The 20,103-nt window shown below is 34.2% G+C and overlaps 1 protein-coding gene across 1 annotated transcript in view; it reads left to right on the top strand.

The window, feature by feature from the left end:
- Positions 1-1,124: 1,124 nt before the first annotated feature.
- Positions 1,125-20,103, top strand: part of LOC123555001 (fibropellin-1-like) — an 83,472-nt gene continuing 64,493 nt past the window's right edge. Inside the window, exons 1-10 of the mRNA XM_053548945.1 lie at positions 1,125-1,186; positions 2,434-2,526; positions 4,858-4,930; positions 5,296-5,412; positions 10,285-10,398; positions 10,770-10,889; positions 12,672-12,785; positions 13,328-13,447; positions 19,025-19,138; positions 19,722-19,841. Coding sequence (XP_053404920.1) covers positions 1,166-1,186; positions 2,434-2,526; positions 4,858-4,930; positions 5,296-5,412; positions 10,285-10,398; positions 10,770-10,889; positions 12,672-12,785; positions 13,328-13,447; positions 19,025-19,138; positions 19,722-19,841 — 1,006 coding nt within the window. The 5' untranslated portion in view covers positions 1,125-1,165. The remainder of the gene's footprint in view (positions 1,187-2,433; positions 2,527-4,857; positions 4,931-5,295; positions 5,413-10,284; positions 10,399-10,769; positions 10,890-12,671; positions 12,786-13,327; positions 13,448-19,024; positions 19,139-19,721; positions 19,842-20,103) is intronic.

Here is a 20,103-nt window from a genome sequence, read left to right as displayed (position 1 = left end):
TAGGTCATTGTGATAAATGAAGACCTTTCCACATTTACCTACCTCTGATTTTATTGCAAGGAACATGCTGGAAATTCCATATGTAAGATCCGATGATAAAATTCAACAACAACACGTGAATATTTATCGTTTAACAACGTTTCATCAGTGTCAATTCCTAGCGATTTATTTTGAATTCTTGTACATCTAAGACGAAACAGTACTTTCTGATATTGCTGTAGTAAATTTGATATTTGGATGAAATTTGTTAAGGTCGTCGATAAAGGACTCTAACTCTTTTAACGAATTGTTCCAAATCATAATCAGTGTCAATTCCTAGCGATTTATATGTATATAATATTCTTCCACCCTCTCTCTCTCTCTCTCTCTCTCTCTCTTTTATTATTCGTCAAATTGTTAACATGCATGAATCGTAATGTTTTCATCACACTTTTGTTGATTGCTATTTTTCATCTTTACATTTACATTCAATTTTGCTTGTTTCATAAAACTGTACGAATTATTTTGTCCGCAAGTGAGAACTATTCTATGACCACGAGCCTCTCCTGCCTTTCATGTTAAAGCTATGATGTATGCATTTAATCTTGTAAATTTAAATTAAAGCCCTAAAATCAGATGCACATCTTCACAAATTGAATAATCCATCCTATGAGAAAGGTTAAAGTCAAACTGCTTCTCCATCACAACTACCCCAGTACCCTGTCATTACCTTATTGTGCAAATAAGACCAAGGTCATCGCGAACGACAAGAAGAAGAAGAAGACGAAGGTCTTGAAGGACACTGACATTCTGAATAGTCCAATAAAAATTATACATAAAAGCACAGACTTACTGATTTTCATGGTCGCTTTAGCGCTGTAAAATTTATGGATCCCTAAATGTGTTTCAAAACTGTTTTTCGCATTCGCTATTCGTCTATCTGAAAGAGTTTTATTATCATTAGCATATTGATGTGGCTGATTTATTGCTTGAAATGGACATTTTGTGTAATTATCTACATTTGCGTATGTGAATGAGGCCATTTGTTGAAGCAATTAACAATTATATTAATAAATAAAAACACTTTATTGGTTGCAACATTTGTCGAAGTACGACCACGTGCCAATGAAAAGTATATATGATTTGGCGCGTATGCTAATCCTTTGTGACTGATTTGTCGTGAAAGATGGTGTGTCTCATGATAAAGGTATTGTACAATTTCATTTTTTTATTTAAATGGCAACGGCTTTTATTAATTTTGATTTAAAGTTGCAAACTTCAAGATTCATGTTAAATCTATTTTAAATTTAGAACAAAAAATAATCTCATTAGTAAGTAAATAAGAAATAAATATTAAAGCGATTCCGAATGTTTGACGAGGGTTTGTTTTAAAAATGAAAACATTTTATTCAGAAAACATATACAGTAGAAAACTCGGAAATGATAGTCACGCTATCCATTTTTGAGAAGAGATAGATAAAACTTATCTGCACTGCATTATATCATACATTTTAGCATACCCTAACCGCCTCGGCTTAGTGGTAGAGCACCCGCTTCAAGTTGTCTGTTAAAGATTTATTAACAACATAAACAAAGACCCATTTCATGGATCCCTCCCGAAGTGTATCTTTTACTTTACTATTAGATTTTGTGACTACATTGTTTTTGTATCCCCTATTCGCGCCAGCCCCTTCCTCCTTAATACGTCAACGTCTTTTTTTATTCAGTTTAGTTCTTTACATTTCGTTCGATAGATATTTGATATTTTCAACACTTTACAAAGGCGGTAGTTCCGAATTCATTACTCAATCTATTTGGTTGCACGATGAAACATATTAACAAAAACGCGTACTTCAATTCATTTACTCTATCTATTGGTGCACGAGATAGGAAGAAGGGTAAATTAACTGCACCAAGCAAATTTGAGAATATATAAATTTCTAATCTAAATCTTGAATTCCTTAGACAACATTTTAAAAATTTATCGCGTGCTTAAACTACCTATATATTTATTTTTGGTTGAGCAAACGGACAAGTGAAAAAGTTAGACTAACTCGTGTTTTCTTCGTAAATCGTTTTTGAAAAAATTATAAATACAGGTTATCTTTTTAAGTCTTAAGCGACTTCCTTATGGAGAAACCCCAGGCCCAATCTGCATTATTTCATCCATCGGCCTGGTAAACCACCGACTTCCGTTAAACAGTTGGATCGGCTACTCACATGAAGGATTCAACGCCCCGAGTGAGGCTTGTACCCACATCGATGAGGGGCAAGTGATTTGAAGTCAGCGACCTTAACCACTCGACCACCTATACGTGTGCACTATATTGAGTTTTAGAGACAGAAGCAAAATATTGTCTAGTTTGTGTGTTTTTGTTCACATTTCTGTTATAATTAAGCATTGCTCGTGTCTCGTGTGTTTGTTGTGCATATATACTTTTATGTTAATTTCAGGTCATTTTGTGTTTTTCAACGGTTTACCACTATTCAGAAGCGAGAGCTTTAAAACATAAACATCACAAGAGTGAATGCTACTCAGACTCAGAGGTAAAAAAAATTATTTTATAAATGAGCCGTGCCATGAGAAAACCAACATAGTGGGTGTGCGACCAGCATGGATCCAGACCAGCCTGCGCATCCGCGCAGTCTGGTCAGGATCCATGCTGTTCGCTAACAGTTTCTTCAATTCCAATAGGCTTTAAAAGCGAACAGCATGGAGCCTGACAGACTGCGCTATATGCTCAGGCTGGTCTGGACCCATAGCGGCGCACAACCACTAATGTTGCTTATTCTCATGTACCTAAATCATTTTTGCATGTCCGAAACTTTACAGACCTGTAAAAAGGTTCACTTGGGTAATGGTTACAGTTTAATTGCACTTTATCATAGACTCCTTGAGTAAAATCTAAAATTTTAAATGAAAACCAATGTAACAAGAAAGTATCGGCTAAACCGATGGATGCTCCCCTCGAAATATGATTATTGCATATTAAAAGAACAAAAGTGGAATTCACTGACTGTGCACGTATAGTTTACTCATGTTGAATAATCAAAGAGCAATGTCTTCCTGTGAAGTTCGACTAAATTCCAACAAATGTTTGCTGAAAAGTACTCTAGACGAGGATTGTACTTTAATATACTAATACATATTGAATCATCAAAGGGCAATATCTCGGTAAAAATTCACCTGACTGTAATACGAATACATTTGCGCATCTCATCTTGAAGTTCCGCTAAATGATGAGAGACACTCCGGACAGGAATTGCGGGACGTTTGACGGACGCAGCGGCGATTATATGCTTCGACTTCGAGGAGCATGATGAAGTCCTATATATATATGAAAGTTTGAAGTGTTTTTGTTTACGTCATGCGGTCAAAAAAGTGATTTTAAAAAAGTGTATATTTTTTTAAGGTAGTTCTGCACGTTTGAGAAACCGGAAGTGATAGCGTAACGTCATTTATCCGGAAAAGGAGGTATAAAGTCTAGATTCTGCATACGGAAATGAAAATCAGTTTATGAATTATTTCTTTCTTTCTAAAGTTAAAATATGATATTAAAACATCTGACATGTTAGATAATTCAAAATGATGTCTTAAAATTAGCTTGAAATGTGCGGGTCACTTTAATCATGGTCAAATATCTCAAAATAAGCACATGGACCTATACATTTTATTTCACCAAAATATAGGCTAAATGTTTATTTACGAATGTGAGAAGTTTCATTAAAATCTACTTTGCAGAAAAATTTCTATTCACGAAAAAGGTATGAAAGCTGTGATTTTCCCATAGACTCCCATTTTGAAAAATTGCGTGTGATCCATTTTTTTTAAAATCAGTCCAGCAAAAAATCAAGCACACGACCCTATCCTTTTTATTTGCTGAATTTTCTAGGTTTATTTCGAAGTTTTGAAAAATCAGTGTTTTATCAAATTCTACATTGTAGAAAATTTCTCGATCCAAACGTGCAGAACTACCTTAAAGTCACTATAAGTTCATTGCGAAATGACCTGTTTTACCAAACTGGAATCTGACATGTACCTGAAATTGCAGTTCTCTGATGGGTCATTTAGAATGCTTGATGTCATGTTAAAGTTATAAATAACATTCAAGTTTACTTTTACAGGTGAAAGGCTGTTTTTTAAATGTTACGAGTATGTTGAAAATTCCGTGCAGACGACAATTTTCTGAAGAAAAAGAACAAAAAAAAACAACAACAAAAAAACAAAAAATACAAAAAAAAAAAAAAAAAAAAAAAAAAAAAAAAAAAAACAGTTGTTGCGCACAAAATTAAAAATTAAATGTAACATCTTCAAAATGATAGAAAAGATTTTGAAGAGATTTTTTGTGGAGCTTAGAGACACATCGACACAATTTAGGTCTTACGGTGCCTTGTTTCCATACTGAAGAATTGAATAAAAATCGATTCTATTTTATTACCTTGTTTATTAAGATCAATGCTATAAATAGCTCCCTTCCACCGTCTAACTCCGATCAATATCGGATATTTTTAGAGAGTGGTGCAGACCTATGTACTTCTGCTATCTCCGCTTATGGGATGTGCCGATCATATAGATCTGTAAAACGCGGGAACAGGGGATTCATTTAATACCAATTTTAAGTAACGGTACAACAACAACAGAAATTTTTGATGACGGAGGAAGACTCTAAGTTCTCCAACCCATGCCATCTCTCCCCGGGCATTGCTTTAGGCGTAGAATGTCGTCTGGGTAGAACCACTGGCCTTCCTAAAGCCTGCACATGAATAATAGAATTCTACATTCAAACGACATTCATACGACATTAACCATATTAGTTCACAGAGACCTTTTTATATATAGTATAAATATAGTAATGTCTTCTTTTTTTTCAATTTTAGTGTCCAAAACACCACGTATGCGTTTTCAATCCCGAATTTGATTGTGGTTGCGATCCCGGGAAATGCTTCAGATGTAAGCTATTTGAAATATCTAATTTTTGAACCGTCAGCGTTTCATATCTTAACTGATTTCCAGAAATTTTTGAGCAGCATGGCAATGAATTCATCTTAAATATGTTGTAAACGGTTCGAAAGATGATATACACAAAGCGGTACTTTAACAATTTTTGAATTTGTCGGAATATACTACAGTAAGGTAAGTTAATTAGCATAGTTATTACCACCCTTTGCGAAAACTGCTTGTGCGATTAAGCTTTTTGTAATTGCTTTCATTTTATTATAAAAGGTTTTCTCACAAGAATATAAAAATAGTTTTTGTTCATTTTTCACACATTTGTTCCCGGTGCAAATTATCATTTTTTCCCTTACAAATTGTAGATATCAGTGCTTGTAACCCCAACCCTTGTCGGCACTGGGGCACTTGCACCAGTTACTCGGCCAATTCATACAGTTGCACATGCGCCCCAGGGTACACTGGCATCAGTTGCGAGACAGGTAAATATTCCCATATCTTCCCATGAAAATGCTGGAATCAAATTCAAGCTCGTTGGTCCACAGAGACCGTTAAAATACCATATTCAGTTATCTTGCCTAGAGTTTTCAAAATTGTGACTTGCATAGGCATTGTCTGAAGATGGACGACTACCATGTTAAACGTTATCTACTGGGTGCCACAAGAAAGACTTGCCCGGTAGTCACCCTTGAGAGGCCCTTCATAGTGAAATAAACGAGGTCAAAGGTCATTCGGTGCATATTTTCATGTGTGTCACATGAAATACCTTGTATTTTAGTCATTTATCGGTGTAGAATAACAACAATGGTATTATAATGAAGCCAGGGCTTTGTACATTTATTTACACACACTTAATCAAAACATTTCTCATTTACATACTTATGACTATCCATAAAAACGTAAAAATTGGGCAGATAATTCGTTAAAAATGATATTTTCAAATAACACAAAGATCAAATCTTTACTATTTGTGTTTATAAATGGACAAAAATAGACAATATTACATTTGAAACATTACTTTATATAAATATACATCTGTTTATAGCATCATTTATTGTTTGCAAGAGTAAATACTGTCAAAAGTGGGTGGGGTATATTATTCATAAAAAAAATATTAAAAAACTGACAATATTTACATATCTCACATATTAATCATATTTTGAGATAGTAAGATGTTTTGATTTTGGAATATTGTTCTTCATAAATATTAATTAAGAGTTGTTCAGCTCATTTGCATACTCATGAATATTAATTAAAATGTATCAAATATGCATTTAAAACGTTCATTCAGTACACATATATCTGTTCTTAACCATTGATAAAAATCTTATCAGTTTTATAAATGTCCAAGTAAAGCTTGTAAATAGTCCATGCATTAAGAATATAATTAGTATTTAACACTTATTCAAATACTGCACAACGTAGTTCACACAGTTCAATCTTGCTTATAGTCTTTTCTCTATACACAATACCAGAGGACATTATTTCAAAAATGTCCCAACTTTATTGCCCTCGTTGCCATGTACATTTCTACAGTTGGTATATAAATAGCCTCGCACATTCAAACATGCACACCTGGTTGGATCGGTAGCATTAGCATTTATTTTACGCTGTCGATGCAAAGTTGTGAAGCGTAATTAGTGTATGTCCTAACTTGCATATATGTATAGCTATGATGATCTGTCAGTATACACAGAACACACATGTGGTCAGTCTGTATAACCCTGATACCCAAAATTGCCTGCATCTATACCTAAGGTACCGATAGCTGCCTCTTCTTATGCCACGGACACCCATAGTGTATCTGTATCGCTAGCCTGACCTGTATGTATATCCATGATACCCAGAGTGACCTGTATACCTTGGATACATTGGCGGTCTTTCTGTATACCGAGAGTTTCAGTATTGGCATATATATATAGCCCTAATAGCCTGTATTTATTCAATGGATACCACGTACACCTAGGATACCCATAGTTTTCTGTATATATAACCAGGAAGACCTATATACCCAGTATACCCAGAGTGGTCTTTATGTATAGCAAGTTTACAGATAGCGGTACCCAGGATCCAATAGTGGCCTGTATTTATAGCCAAGAAGACCTGACAGTATACCAAGGATACCCAGATAGACCTGCCTCTATACCTAGGGTACACCGGTGGCATGTATTTATAACGAGGATATTCATAGTGGTGACATTAAGTAAAAGGTCATGATGGCCTGTTTGCATACCCAGGATACTCAAGGTGGCATACCTAGGATGCACTCAGGTGACCTGTCCAAGCATACTCAACGCATATACTGGCCTAGTGTATAGCAACGATGGTCTGCCTTATACCCAGGTTTTTTTTTTTACGCAGAAATGCTTATATATAAAACTGGGATATCCATAATGGCCAGTATATATGGCCAAGATGACATGTTTGTATATCCAGGCTACACAGAGTGGCATGGCTCTATACCTTGGACACATGTCTGTATACCAATGTCATCCAAAGTGACCTGAATGTATAGCCGTGACGGCATGTCTGTATACCAAAGATACCCAGAATGATGTGTATGTAAATGGAAGATACCTTAATAGCCTAAATATACAACTGTATAGCCAGGATGACATGCCTGTATACCCAGAATATCCAGAGTTGCAAGGAACCTCGGTTGGCCCTTATATATGTCCAGATTACCCAGAATTGCCTGTCTGTATATTCAGTATACCAGTATTTGCCAATAGGTATAAATGTGTAGCCAATTTGACCTGTCTGTATGCACAGAATACCCAGATAGGCCTTTCTGTATACCCATGATGCCCATATTGACCTGTATGTGTAGCCAAGGTACCCAAAGTGGACTGTATGTATAGCCAGGGTGGCTATACAATTAATATGCAAATGAGCTAAGGACATCGGACATTATGCTAGGGATTTTGCCCTAAGTTCAATGCTATTTCTTGACTTCAATAGCTGATAGTTTTATATAATTGCTTCAAATACTGATAAATAAGTTATATTCCTATCAAACTGTCACAAAAAATAGTTTTATTTCGTATTCGTTTTCTTGAAATTCGAACAGTTTGTAACTAACGGTCATATTTTTGAAAAATTTAGAATGTGCATTTTTAGTTAAAATAAGCATTGGCATTTAAGGTATGTCTACCATGAAATATTTTAACACAATAAATAAACTTATACCATGCAGATTATCAGTTTTATTGACATTTTTGAAAATAAACGAAACGGAAAACAATAAAAGTGGAACAAAACTTTTGGTCCCTAACTGTACTTCAGTTATTTCCACCCGAGTGCCCATGATAACTGCATTGATCATAGCCTATTGTTTGTTTTCTATACATCTATTGCTATACTGTATTTATACACATGTACAATACTGACCAGGCATTATTTGGAGGATTATTATTGAATACATGTAGTGGTGTAGCTGGCCATACATAGCGTAGTTGGCCTTTTTCAGTTGAAACGGAGGGGTGCAGGAGACTGCCTATTCCACTGTGGGTTCAGGGATGCCTTACTTTTTGCATTTTATATCAGTGGAACAGAACTTCACTAGCTAGTATCAACATTTATATAGATATTCTTGGGGTGTCTGTGTTAGTTCTTTGAGGTCCTTACTAGTATTTTGGTTGGCTTCAAAATAAGTTTCAGACGTGTGAGCGAATTGATGTTAATTCTGGGAGTGTCGGTGTTAGTTCTGGGCGAGTCAGTATTAGTTCTATGGGTGTCAGTGTAAGTTCTGGAAGCAACTGGGTTAGTTAATGAGATGGTGTCTGGTGTAGTTCTGTTAGGGTATAGGATTCTTGATCGAATAAAAGCAAATGTTGCTCTTAAAATGCATTCTATGTTCGCTTCAATTGTGTCCTACAATAGGTAAAATATTTGCACCAAAGTGGCACTATTCCTATAGAAGTTCGTCTGTATTTCTTTGTCATGTTTACGTTGAAGACACATATGTAATATGCCTAAGCCACTTGCTTGGTTCTTGACTTACGACAAACGCAGTTGTCTCAGTCCTGATGACACTCAATCAACGGACGTAGACTGTCAAGAGGTTACAGATCTGATTGAAAAATTCATAAGATATACTTATAACGATCTGTCTGCATTCTAGCTTGACTTTCTATGTCCGCTATTTATTTAGTTTAGTGTTTTCTGTGCTTGAAATATTTACAAAAATGAATAAAGCTGTAGAAATGTAAGGTTTAGGAAACACGTGCAATAAGTGTCAAATATTTATGTAAACATTTATTTGATGACACCCTGTACGTAGTTTTTATCAATTTTAAACACTTTCCCCCCTGTGACCAAGTACCATTTTTTGCAGCATACGTATATAATAATTATTTACAAAAGCATGTGAACTATTTTGTTGCGTCGCTGGGGGGAAAGATGTTTAAAACGTAAAAATGATTTATGTTCATATTCTAATAGAAAAGAGAATGAGAAATTTCTACAAAGTCTTCTTTTTTGTTCATAAACTTGTAAAATGAAGTTGCATTTATCAAGAAATGGTCTTCAACTATCGTAACTATGCAATTTCAGAAGTCTATCCCTATGTCACTTTTTCCTTAACCGGATAGGCAATCTAAAATAGGAAAATGTCCGAGGTCCTTTGCATATAGTGATTTTATGTCACAGTTACATACATTGACTTAATTAAATACCATTTTTGCTCACTTATTTCATCAAATGGCAATGTTATGATGCCATATATGTGAAATTTGTAAACTTTTGACCTAATTTCTTGACCTTAATTTGACCTTAGGATTGTGACTACCGGCATCAATGAACTACTTATATCATATACTTCAAATAAAACACATAAAAGTTGCATCTTCACGAAATGCCTACGTAGGTGTTATCCAGCCACATATATGAAAATAATTGGTAAACTAATGGCTGGGCACAAAACCTGTAACATGCTCCTTTGAATACCTAACAATGTGTGTAATGGAAAAACAATGCCTAAATCTTTCGACTTTGACGATTGAGCCAAGTCCTTGTTATTGGCACGAGACACATCATCCCGAAGTGGAAAATGTCTGAGAACAGAAGTAATACCAAAGCAATAGACCGGAAAAGCAACAAATCGCTATAATCGTTCGATCACCGTATGTTCTTTACCTTTAGTCCTGACTAAGTCCTGTTTGATTTTCCGAGCATCTTCTTTTTATGTAGTATTTGATATTCCTGTCATTGTCTAGTTTAATTTGCATTGTTCTGTATGTATATCTATTTAAAAGCATTACACGTTTTAAGGCGAAAATTAACTTTGATACGAAATAATTCTTGCAGTCATGATTTTCTTAGAAGAGAGATAGAATATTTTTATACATAAACAGAAATAGATGAGTGCAATTCAAACCCTTGTAAGAACGGAGGTGTGTGTGTCGATGACGTAAACAGTTACTACTGCATGTGCGCGCCTGGGTACACGGGCTTGAATTGCGGAACAGGTAAAATGCACGTGTTTTATAAATATTTAATACTTTGTTGACTTTTTGCTAAATTTAAATTGTTCTGAAAACATATCTGAGAAAGGTAAAACAACTACTTAATAAAAGCATATCATTATTAAGTTCAAATTTGTAAGGGACATAATAATTACCTTGATGAAAAAGAAGTTTGACAGAATAAGATTTTCAGAGAAATTAATTACCTACGTGTATGCCTATCAGCTGTTATATCGATGATAAAAATGAATAAATTTATTTTCAATGAACAAATTTCATATAGTTAAAGGAAGATTTGTGTTTAGAGACAAGCTTGTAGATGTATGAATATAAGATATTAATATTTCGTTCTTTTTTTTTACATTTCATCATAGTTCTAGGAGTTAGTGCTTGCAGACTAAACCCGTGCATAAACGGTGCGCAATGTGTCGATATTGGTTACTCGTTCATGTGTATATGTAGTCCAGGTTTCACCGGAACCTACTGTGAGACAGGTAAGACTTGCTTCAAAGTGTTAGTTTGCGTCTATACTGAACAAAACATCAAACCCGTCATTAGTTCTTTTGCCAGTAATTTAAAAATTACTGACCTTACAATTTTGAAATTTAGTCTACGCTTAGAACAATATGCTGTTGATAAGATTTCAAAATTTCAAAATTTCAAAAAAACAAATTACTTACTTGTCGTGTGTTTTGAAATTTCGTTATTTCGCCATCAATGTTTCGTTACTTCGTGTATTCGCCTCGACAGTCAAAAGGCGAACACGCGACAAATAAGCATTATTTCGACCTTACGTGTTTCCGTTACTTCGACATTTCGCCTCGCCGACACGAACACACGAAATGGCAGAAATCAGTCAGCATAGAAACTGGATAAGTTAGTATTAATAGATCGATGTAACTTTACTCTTAATTCAATGACTGTACTTTCAGTAACATTTTGCAATACAGTCAAACTTGTGCTAGCGGCCACTTGTCGACAACGACCGGTCTCTAGTACCCCCCCCCCCCCCCCCCCGTAGAAAGATGCTCATAAAAAGACCGTGAATAGCGACCACCTGGCGACCGCAACCAGCGACCGGCCTAACTCATTCCCAAGGGTCAGATTTGCCCTCCAATAACGACTAAGCTGGACCGTTCCGGCATGAAAATATTTGAAATCCACCGAATTTTTGACTTCCGCATTATAGCAAACATGATTATTACTGCCAGATTGAAAATTTGCAAGTCTGCACCGGCCGAATTAATACATAGTACATAAAGAAAGAATCTGTGGAAATACTTTTTATCAGCGTGATAATGGCTAACTATGAAGTGAACCTTACCCGAATAAAGATCTGTGAACAAAGACCACTTTTGCTTGTTCCGAAGAGTGGTCTTTGTTCACAGGTTTGCCTGTATAGCAAATGGCTGGATAGCTCTTTGGCTCATTATATATATAAATATTATATGGCTTTATCATGCTCCCCAAATATATATGTGTGCCCTTTTATTTAGTTTTATTCTGGTTAATTGTCTTTTTATTCAGTATATATACGTAGATTGTTTTCATTACACTTCACATTATTGCCACTTTAAAACTGCCAGGCGGCAGCAAACGTTATTCTCCAAGATGTTACCTTTTATTTTATTTGGTATATTTTAAGAGAACTAATTCTTTCAGTCCATTAAAAATAGACTATACTGTCAAAGACACTCGATGTTTTCACGAATAAGTACATGTCCGTAATACACGTCCAAAACTAACTGATATCAAGACTTTTAGTCAGTAGAACCTTTGTCGTAGTCCTTGTCACCAAAGTTTTGTATGTTAGAAAGTTTCTCGAAAACTACTTCACGGATTCCTATCCCATCACATTTTCTAAGACATATTGAGGTGATTTCACGTAATAAATTGCATACGTCTAGATCATTGTTTGTGAAAATTATGCCCCTCATATATAAAACGTTTGGTGAAAGTTTGCATAAGGCAATTCTGTTTCTGAAACAGTATCCAAATAAATTTTTGAAATGGTCGCATAAAAAGTATCTTTACTTTCGGAGTATTAAATGGATATCATATTGCTTTTCACGAGATGATAAAATTATCAACCTTTCTCGGCGAACAATATTCTGCTAATGCTGACATTTTTTGGTGTCCCACACAAAGCAGTGTGTTCTTTTATATATACATTTAAGTATATTTAAGAAAACATTAACGAAAGTGGCAATGTATCGAATTTGCATAATTTAACTTTTTGCACATTTGTTCTCTCATCGGAAACTGTTAACATGCAGATACTGACGAATGCTATCCAAACCCTTGTCAAAATGGGGCAACATGTCTTGATGGTATTGATCATTACACGTGCACGTGCAGTCCGGGATTCACTGGTGTTAACTGTGGGACAGGTAAGTGTTCAAAATAAAAATGTAGAATAAATCATTTAATACAGGATGACCAACCTATGTGACTTTTCAGCATTGTAAACACGGGAAAAATCGCTTGATTTATACAAGAAAGTTAGCACCGCCTCTGCAAGATATTTTGGTACATTTCTCAAACAATTCGCCCGGATATTTGTTCGAGGACCAAATGTGTATGGAATTTGGACGAAATTATTGATAATGTCTAGCAGACGCGTTGTGCGAGGAAGAAACAATTTATTTTCGTTGTTTTATTTGCCCTTTATATCTTAAAAATCCGTGTTTTAAGCACAACTGGTAGCTAAGTAGAGCATACAATACCGAAAATTCATATAGGTTAGCATTAGCTCATTCGTTACAATACAGTTGTATTCCAAAAACAAAACAAAGGCATTGTTTTTCTTTGAATTTAAGTTTGTTCTAAATAAAATGTGATGAAGAATCGCTCTTTAAACTTATTTATGACAAATGAACAGTTTTGAAGATCTATATCTGCAGATATTTAAATTTTCTTAATGATAATACAGTTCTAGGACTTGATGCCTGTCGTCTGAGTCCATGTAGAAATGGTGCAGCATGTTCCAGCAACGGCATTTCTTATAGCTGTACCTGCAGTCCTGGATACACGGGAACTAATTGTGAAACAGGTAAGAAATATACCGTGTTGTTTTTTCAAATTATTATCCCTTTTAACCTTTAGCCTGCAGGCGCGAGTGATTTTACCTTTCCGACCAGTGCGGACCAAGACCAGCCTGCACGTCCGTAGGAGACTGCAACGCATTTATATAATGAAGTAGACAATTAAATAAGCAAGCATGTCGGACTCATCCATATATACTGGTCATTTTATATTTTGTGGTTGAACTAATTCAAATATAAACGTTTTTTTGTAGAATTAGTAGTATGTAAGGAAATAAAACATAGAAAAAAAAGACGTCATATGACCTATCAAGTGTTCGTGCGACGTTAAATCCAACAACAAATACAAAAAAATAGAAAAAAGTCCTCAAAATATCATGGCACTTTTTTTGAGATACTGAATCTGGAATTAGTCTTAGGTGAATTGTAACCGCTACTGTAGTTCAAATGTTGTATTTTTCTAGAGCTGGTATATTTCAGCATAAATGTGTGATTTGAATGTTATCAAACCAAATATTTTGAGATTTGTAGCAAGTAATTGCAGGCTGCGTTTAGTATTTTACAGTATGTCAAAACTCGACGGGTGTTTAAAATTCAGAACACAGGTGTCAAAATTCAGAACATAGAAATTTCTAAAACAAACCCTTTGACATTGGTGTTATACGGGGTTGAACATTAGACATGTGTATCTCAAATTAGAAAAACAAAGAAAAGCATTCATATGGGATTTATAAAACAAAAAAATATTCCCAATATCACTGCAGACTGGTGAGGTACTTCAACATTAATATTTGTTCGAAATTCATAAACAGTTAAGGCAATCATCTATAAAATGCTTCTTTAACCGATTTATCGTGTTATGCAAGTTTATGAATAAAAAAATGAAAGTAATATTTCGTTTAATTAAAGTTATTTGAGATAAATTTGCAATATTGTGTGTGATTAAAATCTAAAGGAGTTTGCCTTCGATATCTTTTGAAGATATTTTTCTACATTTAATATATGCCGCGCGGTATTTGGCAAATTCAGCGCTTTAAAAAATGAAAATTTCCCTTAATTATTGCATTAACCCACTTATTTTAGTGTTTTGATATAATGTCATTACTAGTTTCTTGTGGGTTTTTTTTTTGTAAATAAGTATGAGAAAATTGCACTTACCATGGCAAAACCGACTTTGCCATGGCAAAACGGTCTTTTTCCATGGCAAAAGTATTTTTCTTAAAAATGATTAAAACTATTTACAAACGAATGTTTAGTAAGAAATATGATGTTCCATATCAATAACTCCAATTTCTTTTTGCGATGGTTATTTTTTTCAAATATTTTGAAGGAAGGTTTTTAATTTTAGTGATTATGAAATACAATACTAGCAGGAACAGTATTTTGCCACTATTGTGTTGATTTATAGGTTTGAATAATAATAGTTATTATTATGGACCGTGTGTATTTTCTGAACAAGAGGGTCATGATGATACTGGATCGCTCACCTGAGTAATATGAACTACATGTTTCAAATGTAAAACTGATGCTAGAATATTAAGAAAGTAGGTCAGTAGGTCACATTCATGGTCATTGAAATTCAGTTTTAAGATTGGTGTGTAAAACTGCATTTGTCATCCAAATTTCAAGGCTCTATCTTAAAAACAAAAAACAAAAATGTAGATCCGTAGGTCAAGGTCAAAGTCAAGTCAGCCCTAATTACTTGGGGTCATCAGGTAATTATAATGAAACAGTCTAGGAAATATGACCAGGAATTTTTTAAAGTATTTTTTCCTACATAACTCATATAACAAGTGACCCCCGTGGCAGGGCCTCTTTTCAGCCCAGGGGCATAATTTGAACATTCTTGTTAAAAAAACACTAGGCAATGCTACATACCAAGTATCAAAGGCCTAGGCCTTGAACTTATAGACAAGAAATTTTTTTTTAAATCCTATATAAGTCTATCTCAACCCACTTTTCACCCCAGTGTATTAATTTGAACAATCATCCCAGGGGTATTCTTTGAACAATCGTGGTAGAGGACTACTAGATGATGTCACATACCAACTATCAAATCCCTAGGCCCTGTGGTTTTTGACAAGACGATTTTTAAAGTTTTTTCCCAGTATACGTCTATGTAAACAATGAGACACCCAGGTCAGGCCATATTTGACTCTAGGGACATATTTTGAACAATCTTGGTAGTTCACCACTAGATAATGCTTCACACCAAATATCAAAGCCCTAGGACCCGCGACGCACAACGGACATTGAGCGGTCACAAAAGCTCACCATGAGCCTTTTGGCTCGGGTGAGCTAATAAAAAAACTAATAAGCAGCTGTTTATAAAGTTTAACAATTTTGAAGTTATGTTATAGTTATTGTTCGAGGACTAGGTCTGCATTGTGTTTATAGATCTGTGAGGGATTTTTGTGAACCAAGCGAGCGTAGCGAGCGAGGTTTTCAAATCTCCTCACAGGTCTATAAACACAATGCAGACCTATTCCGAGAATGATAACTGACTTACCTACATCCTTCTTTGTTTTATATAGTCCAGATTGGTTTCGGATTTGAAGAACATTTGTAACGTGTATGTATGATAAAAACAAATAGTTAGAAGAAAGAACAAGACAATGTATGTCACAATTTATTTGTTACTATTAATATAACAAAATGCCCAACTTACTACGAACCTGTAAATATATTTGTCAGCAATTAGGACATGACATTTTGCATTGCATGAAAAATCCGTGTATATTTGTGAAAAAGTCTCTCTCTGAAATCATCAATGTGTGTCTAGTCAATTAGTCAGAATTGGACGCAAATTGTATTTTATGGGTTTTTTGGTTTTGTTTTTGTTGTGTTTTTTTTTAAAAAAAAAGAAGTTTATTTAGCTATTTAATTTAATTTTAATTTGCTGTATAAGAAAGTATTGATATAGATTTATCATTACATTATCACAAGAAATGCGTATCATAATATACCCTAATTTGGCACAATGAAATTTGGTAAAACCTGCGAGCAAACCATCGAGAAGATAAAAAAATCTTCAGTTTTATGGACAATGAAAGTAATGAGTACAACTAATTAAGAGGTTTGTACTTAGAGGCATCTGTTTTGATTGACATGGCAACGATTTGAATAAACATTATAAAGTTTAATGTCGTTTTGGTTCTCCACACCTTATTCACGTGAAAAAAATTGTCATATACTTGCGGATATCAAGTATAGAATCAATGAAACCTTATACAGTGCAAAATATGTAATAATATTTAAAGGCATAATAATGTCAGCTGTTAGTTCGATATGAATTAACGACATTCAGCAAAATTAGAACATTTTTCAGAAAACAAATGTATTTAACCAGTTTCCCACCAATTACCACTACCTAAAAACTGCCTTTGAATATGGTTAAACTGTCAGTTTTATTTCAGACACGCTCGGAATGTATAACGACAATTTAACTTGGTTATTTTCAAAAATACAACTTCGTTACTTATGTTCCATGTTAATTGTACAGAAAACCGTCACAATTTTCATTAGCAAACTGTTAATTAACTTGGAGGAAGTTTGTGTAGTTTGTATTTTTTGCAATTATATCATTGTCAATATTTTTCTTTATAAAATAAACTGTCCTGTTTCATGAAGCATTCTCCACTCTGACGGAAGAGTATGCCCGTATTAACTTTCAGACAAATATCAAGACCTGCTTAGAACTGAATGTTAAAACTTTACAGTAAAGTCATGTTTAGATCAATTTATCAAGATATGTAAAACTGGTCGGAAGTTTTTCACTTATAACGTACTTTTTTTAAACAATTGATACTGTATTTACGGAGGCAATCACGCGTTCACCTAAAATGTCATGCATGGACTTCTCAGGATTCTACTGCAATGTTTCGGTCGCTTACGCAAAACTTTAAATTTAATCTCTGAGAAATGCGTTTGTGTCGACAATTTGGCGCAGTGGTTAGAGCATTGCACTAGCATCGGAGCGACTCGGGTTCGATTCCTGCTACTGGCACGAGGGATTTTTGTGTAGACATTAGAAATAGGACAGGTCTTGAAATTCTTATAGACCTCATAAGCGGTCTAGAAGGTGTTTATAGACCTCATCGGAACAAAGAAGCCGGTAGGTAAATACTATTATTAGTCAGTTCTTTTATTTATTTAGAAAATAGGCACGGTCCATAATAATAACTATTATTGTTCAAACCTATAAATCAACACAATAGTGACAAAATCTATGTAGCCAGATGCTCTGTACATAATAAATCAATTAGAAATTGTGCTGTTTAATTTTTTCCAACGATAATTACATTCCTAAAAGTCATATTGTTGAAGACGTTTGATAATATACGCTATTTCAAATTGAGTATCTATGGATCGTAATAACAAATAAGCAATTGCGTATGAATGTTTATTCGTTTCATTTATTTATAAAAGGAAGTACAAAACTACTCCTTGCAAGTGAAAATCAATTAGCATTTATCCCAACAAAGGTGAGCAAGATATGTAGCAAGATTCTGCGCTTGTCAATCTAAATGTGCTGTCATAAGAAACTTTTCACTTCATCATTTCTGTTTCTACTAGTATTGTATTTCATGATCACTAAACTTGAAAACCTTCGTTTAAATATAAAAAATGCCATGGCAGAGTTGCCATGACAGAATCTTGCCATGGCAAAATTGCTAAGGCAGAATCTTGCCATGGCAGAACGTTGCAATAACAAAATTGCCATGGCAGAATCTTGCCATGGCAAAATAAAAAAGAACTGAATTATTGATATGGAACATCATACTTCTACCTATACATTCGTTTGGAAATAGTTAAAATCATTTTTTAAGAAAAATGAAAAAAAAATAGCCATGGCAAAATGATGAATTTTCTTGCCATGGTAAAACCCATGGCAAAGCGATTTTACCATGGTTTGCCATGGGTTTTGCCATAGCAAGAAAATTCATATGCAATTTTCTCGTACTTATTTAAAAAAAAAGTAGTAATGACATTATATCAAAACATACTATCTTAAAAATAGGTGGGTTAATGTAACAATTTAACTAAAGGCAATTTTCATTTTTGTAAAGCGCGTATAAGCACTAGCCGAATTTGCCAAATACCGGCGTGGCAAAAAGAAACCGGCGGCTATTATTTCATTAGTAACAAAAATTATAATTTATCAATAAAACATAAGGTTTGAATGGACATTTTTTCTCGTGATATAACCAGCCTTATACTAGTAAGTGACTAAATGCCATTTTAGGCATCCACCCATGTAAATGTCACTTTAGGCATCCACCCATGTAAATGTCACTTTAGGCATTCACATATATAAATGTCACTTCAGGCATTCACATATATTAATGCCACTTTATGCATTCAAATATGTAAATTTCAAATACTAGTATATAAATGTCACTTTACATATTCTCGTATTCATTCATTCATTTATTTCGTATTTCAACATGGTGCATAATATACATATATAAAATAAAATAAGGCAGGTTTGGCAACAGAAGAAAAAGATGGAAGTTAAACTGCATTAATGATAAATGGTAAATTATAAATCTATAAACTTCCATCAGTTATTTGTTGTCATTTAGGAATCGATGAGTGCATTTCAAGCCCATGCAAGAACTTCGGGACGTGTGTTGATGGCATTAATTCATACAGCTGCACGTGCAGTCAATGGTTCACTGGAACAAATTGTGAAACAGGTAAAAAGCAAACTTCGTGAGATTTTGAAGAAAATAGACAACATGTGATCTTTAAATTTTGAAGGAAGGATTTTTTTTATTATTCCAGAGAGATTTTCAGTTTTTAGTTTAGAAAGAACAATATAAAATGAAAGCTGTTAAATAAAAGCACAAATGAAAATGCTGCTTTTGCTGAAAATTCAGAAGTTTTGCCTTTCAAGACATTGATTTGTACTTACTTCGATTATTAGGAAAGAAATATTTTCCGAGAAATATTATTGAAAAATAAGCAACAAATCAAGTTTGAAGATATTGTGTCATAGTATTGGAAATTACTAAACATCTGTTAATTAGAAGTTTTAACCAAACAATGTCCATTTAAGACATGATAGAAAATATCTGTATTTTTGTTTTAATTTTTCATTAATGTGTAACTTAAATCATTCATATATGCATTATAAAATGTTGGATTTTAAAATGCAAATTGTTTTTTCTAAATGTTTACAGATTTGCAACTGATTTTTAAAAGACGTTTTATGTTAAGTAATTTTATTTTGTCTGTCTCCTTGCTTATGTGAAATCCCACTGTGTAACTTGTATGCAGTTCTAGGATCCAGTGCCTGTAGTGTACAGCCATGTCAGAACGGTGCACACTGCTCCAATGTTGGCAACTCATACATCTGCCTCTGTCCCCCGGGTTTTACAGGATCCAATTGTGAGACAAGTAAGGCAGTAATTGCATTGTCTGATTTGGTTTTAAGTTACTACATATTCATAAGTTAACTACAGTGTCTTTCGGTTCAAGCATGATCGGTTCAGGTGATACTTTCACAAATCGAAGATCTCTATCGTGACACTTTTGTATTCATGCGCTTACGTTGGCGGATTTCGTCAGTAACATTCGAAAAACGGTGATAACTTTCTTATTTCTGAATGAAACCTATCTGATTAAACACTCATTTTATCAGATCATCGCCTGTCCGAGG

This window comes from Mercenaria mercenaria, chromosome 7, assembly GCF_021730395.1.
Source record: "Mercenaria mercenaria strain notata chromosome 7, MADL_Memer_1, whole genome shotgun sequence".
Taxonomy (NCBI): Eukaryota; Metazoa; Mollusca; class Bivalvia; order Venerida; family Veneridae; genus Mercenaria; species Mercenaria mercenaria.
Note: the sequence above shows the minus strand (reverse complement) of the source record. Positions and strands in the feature narration are given on the sequence as shown.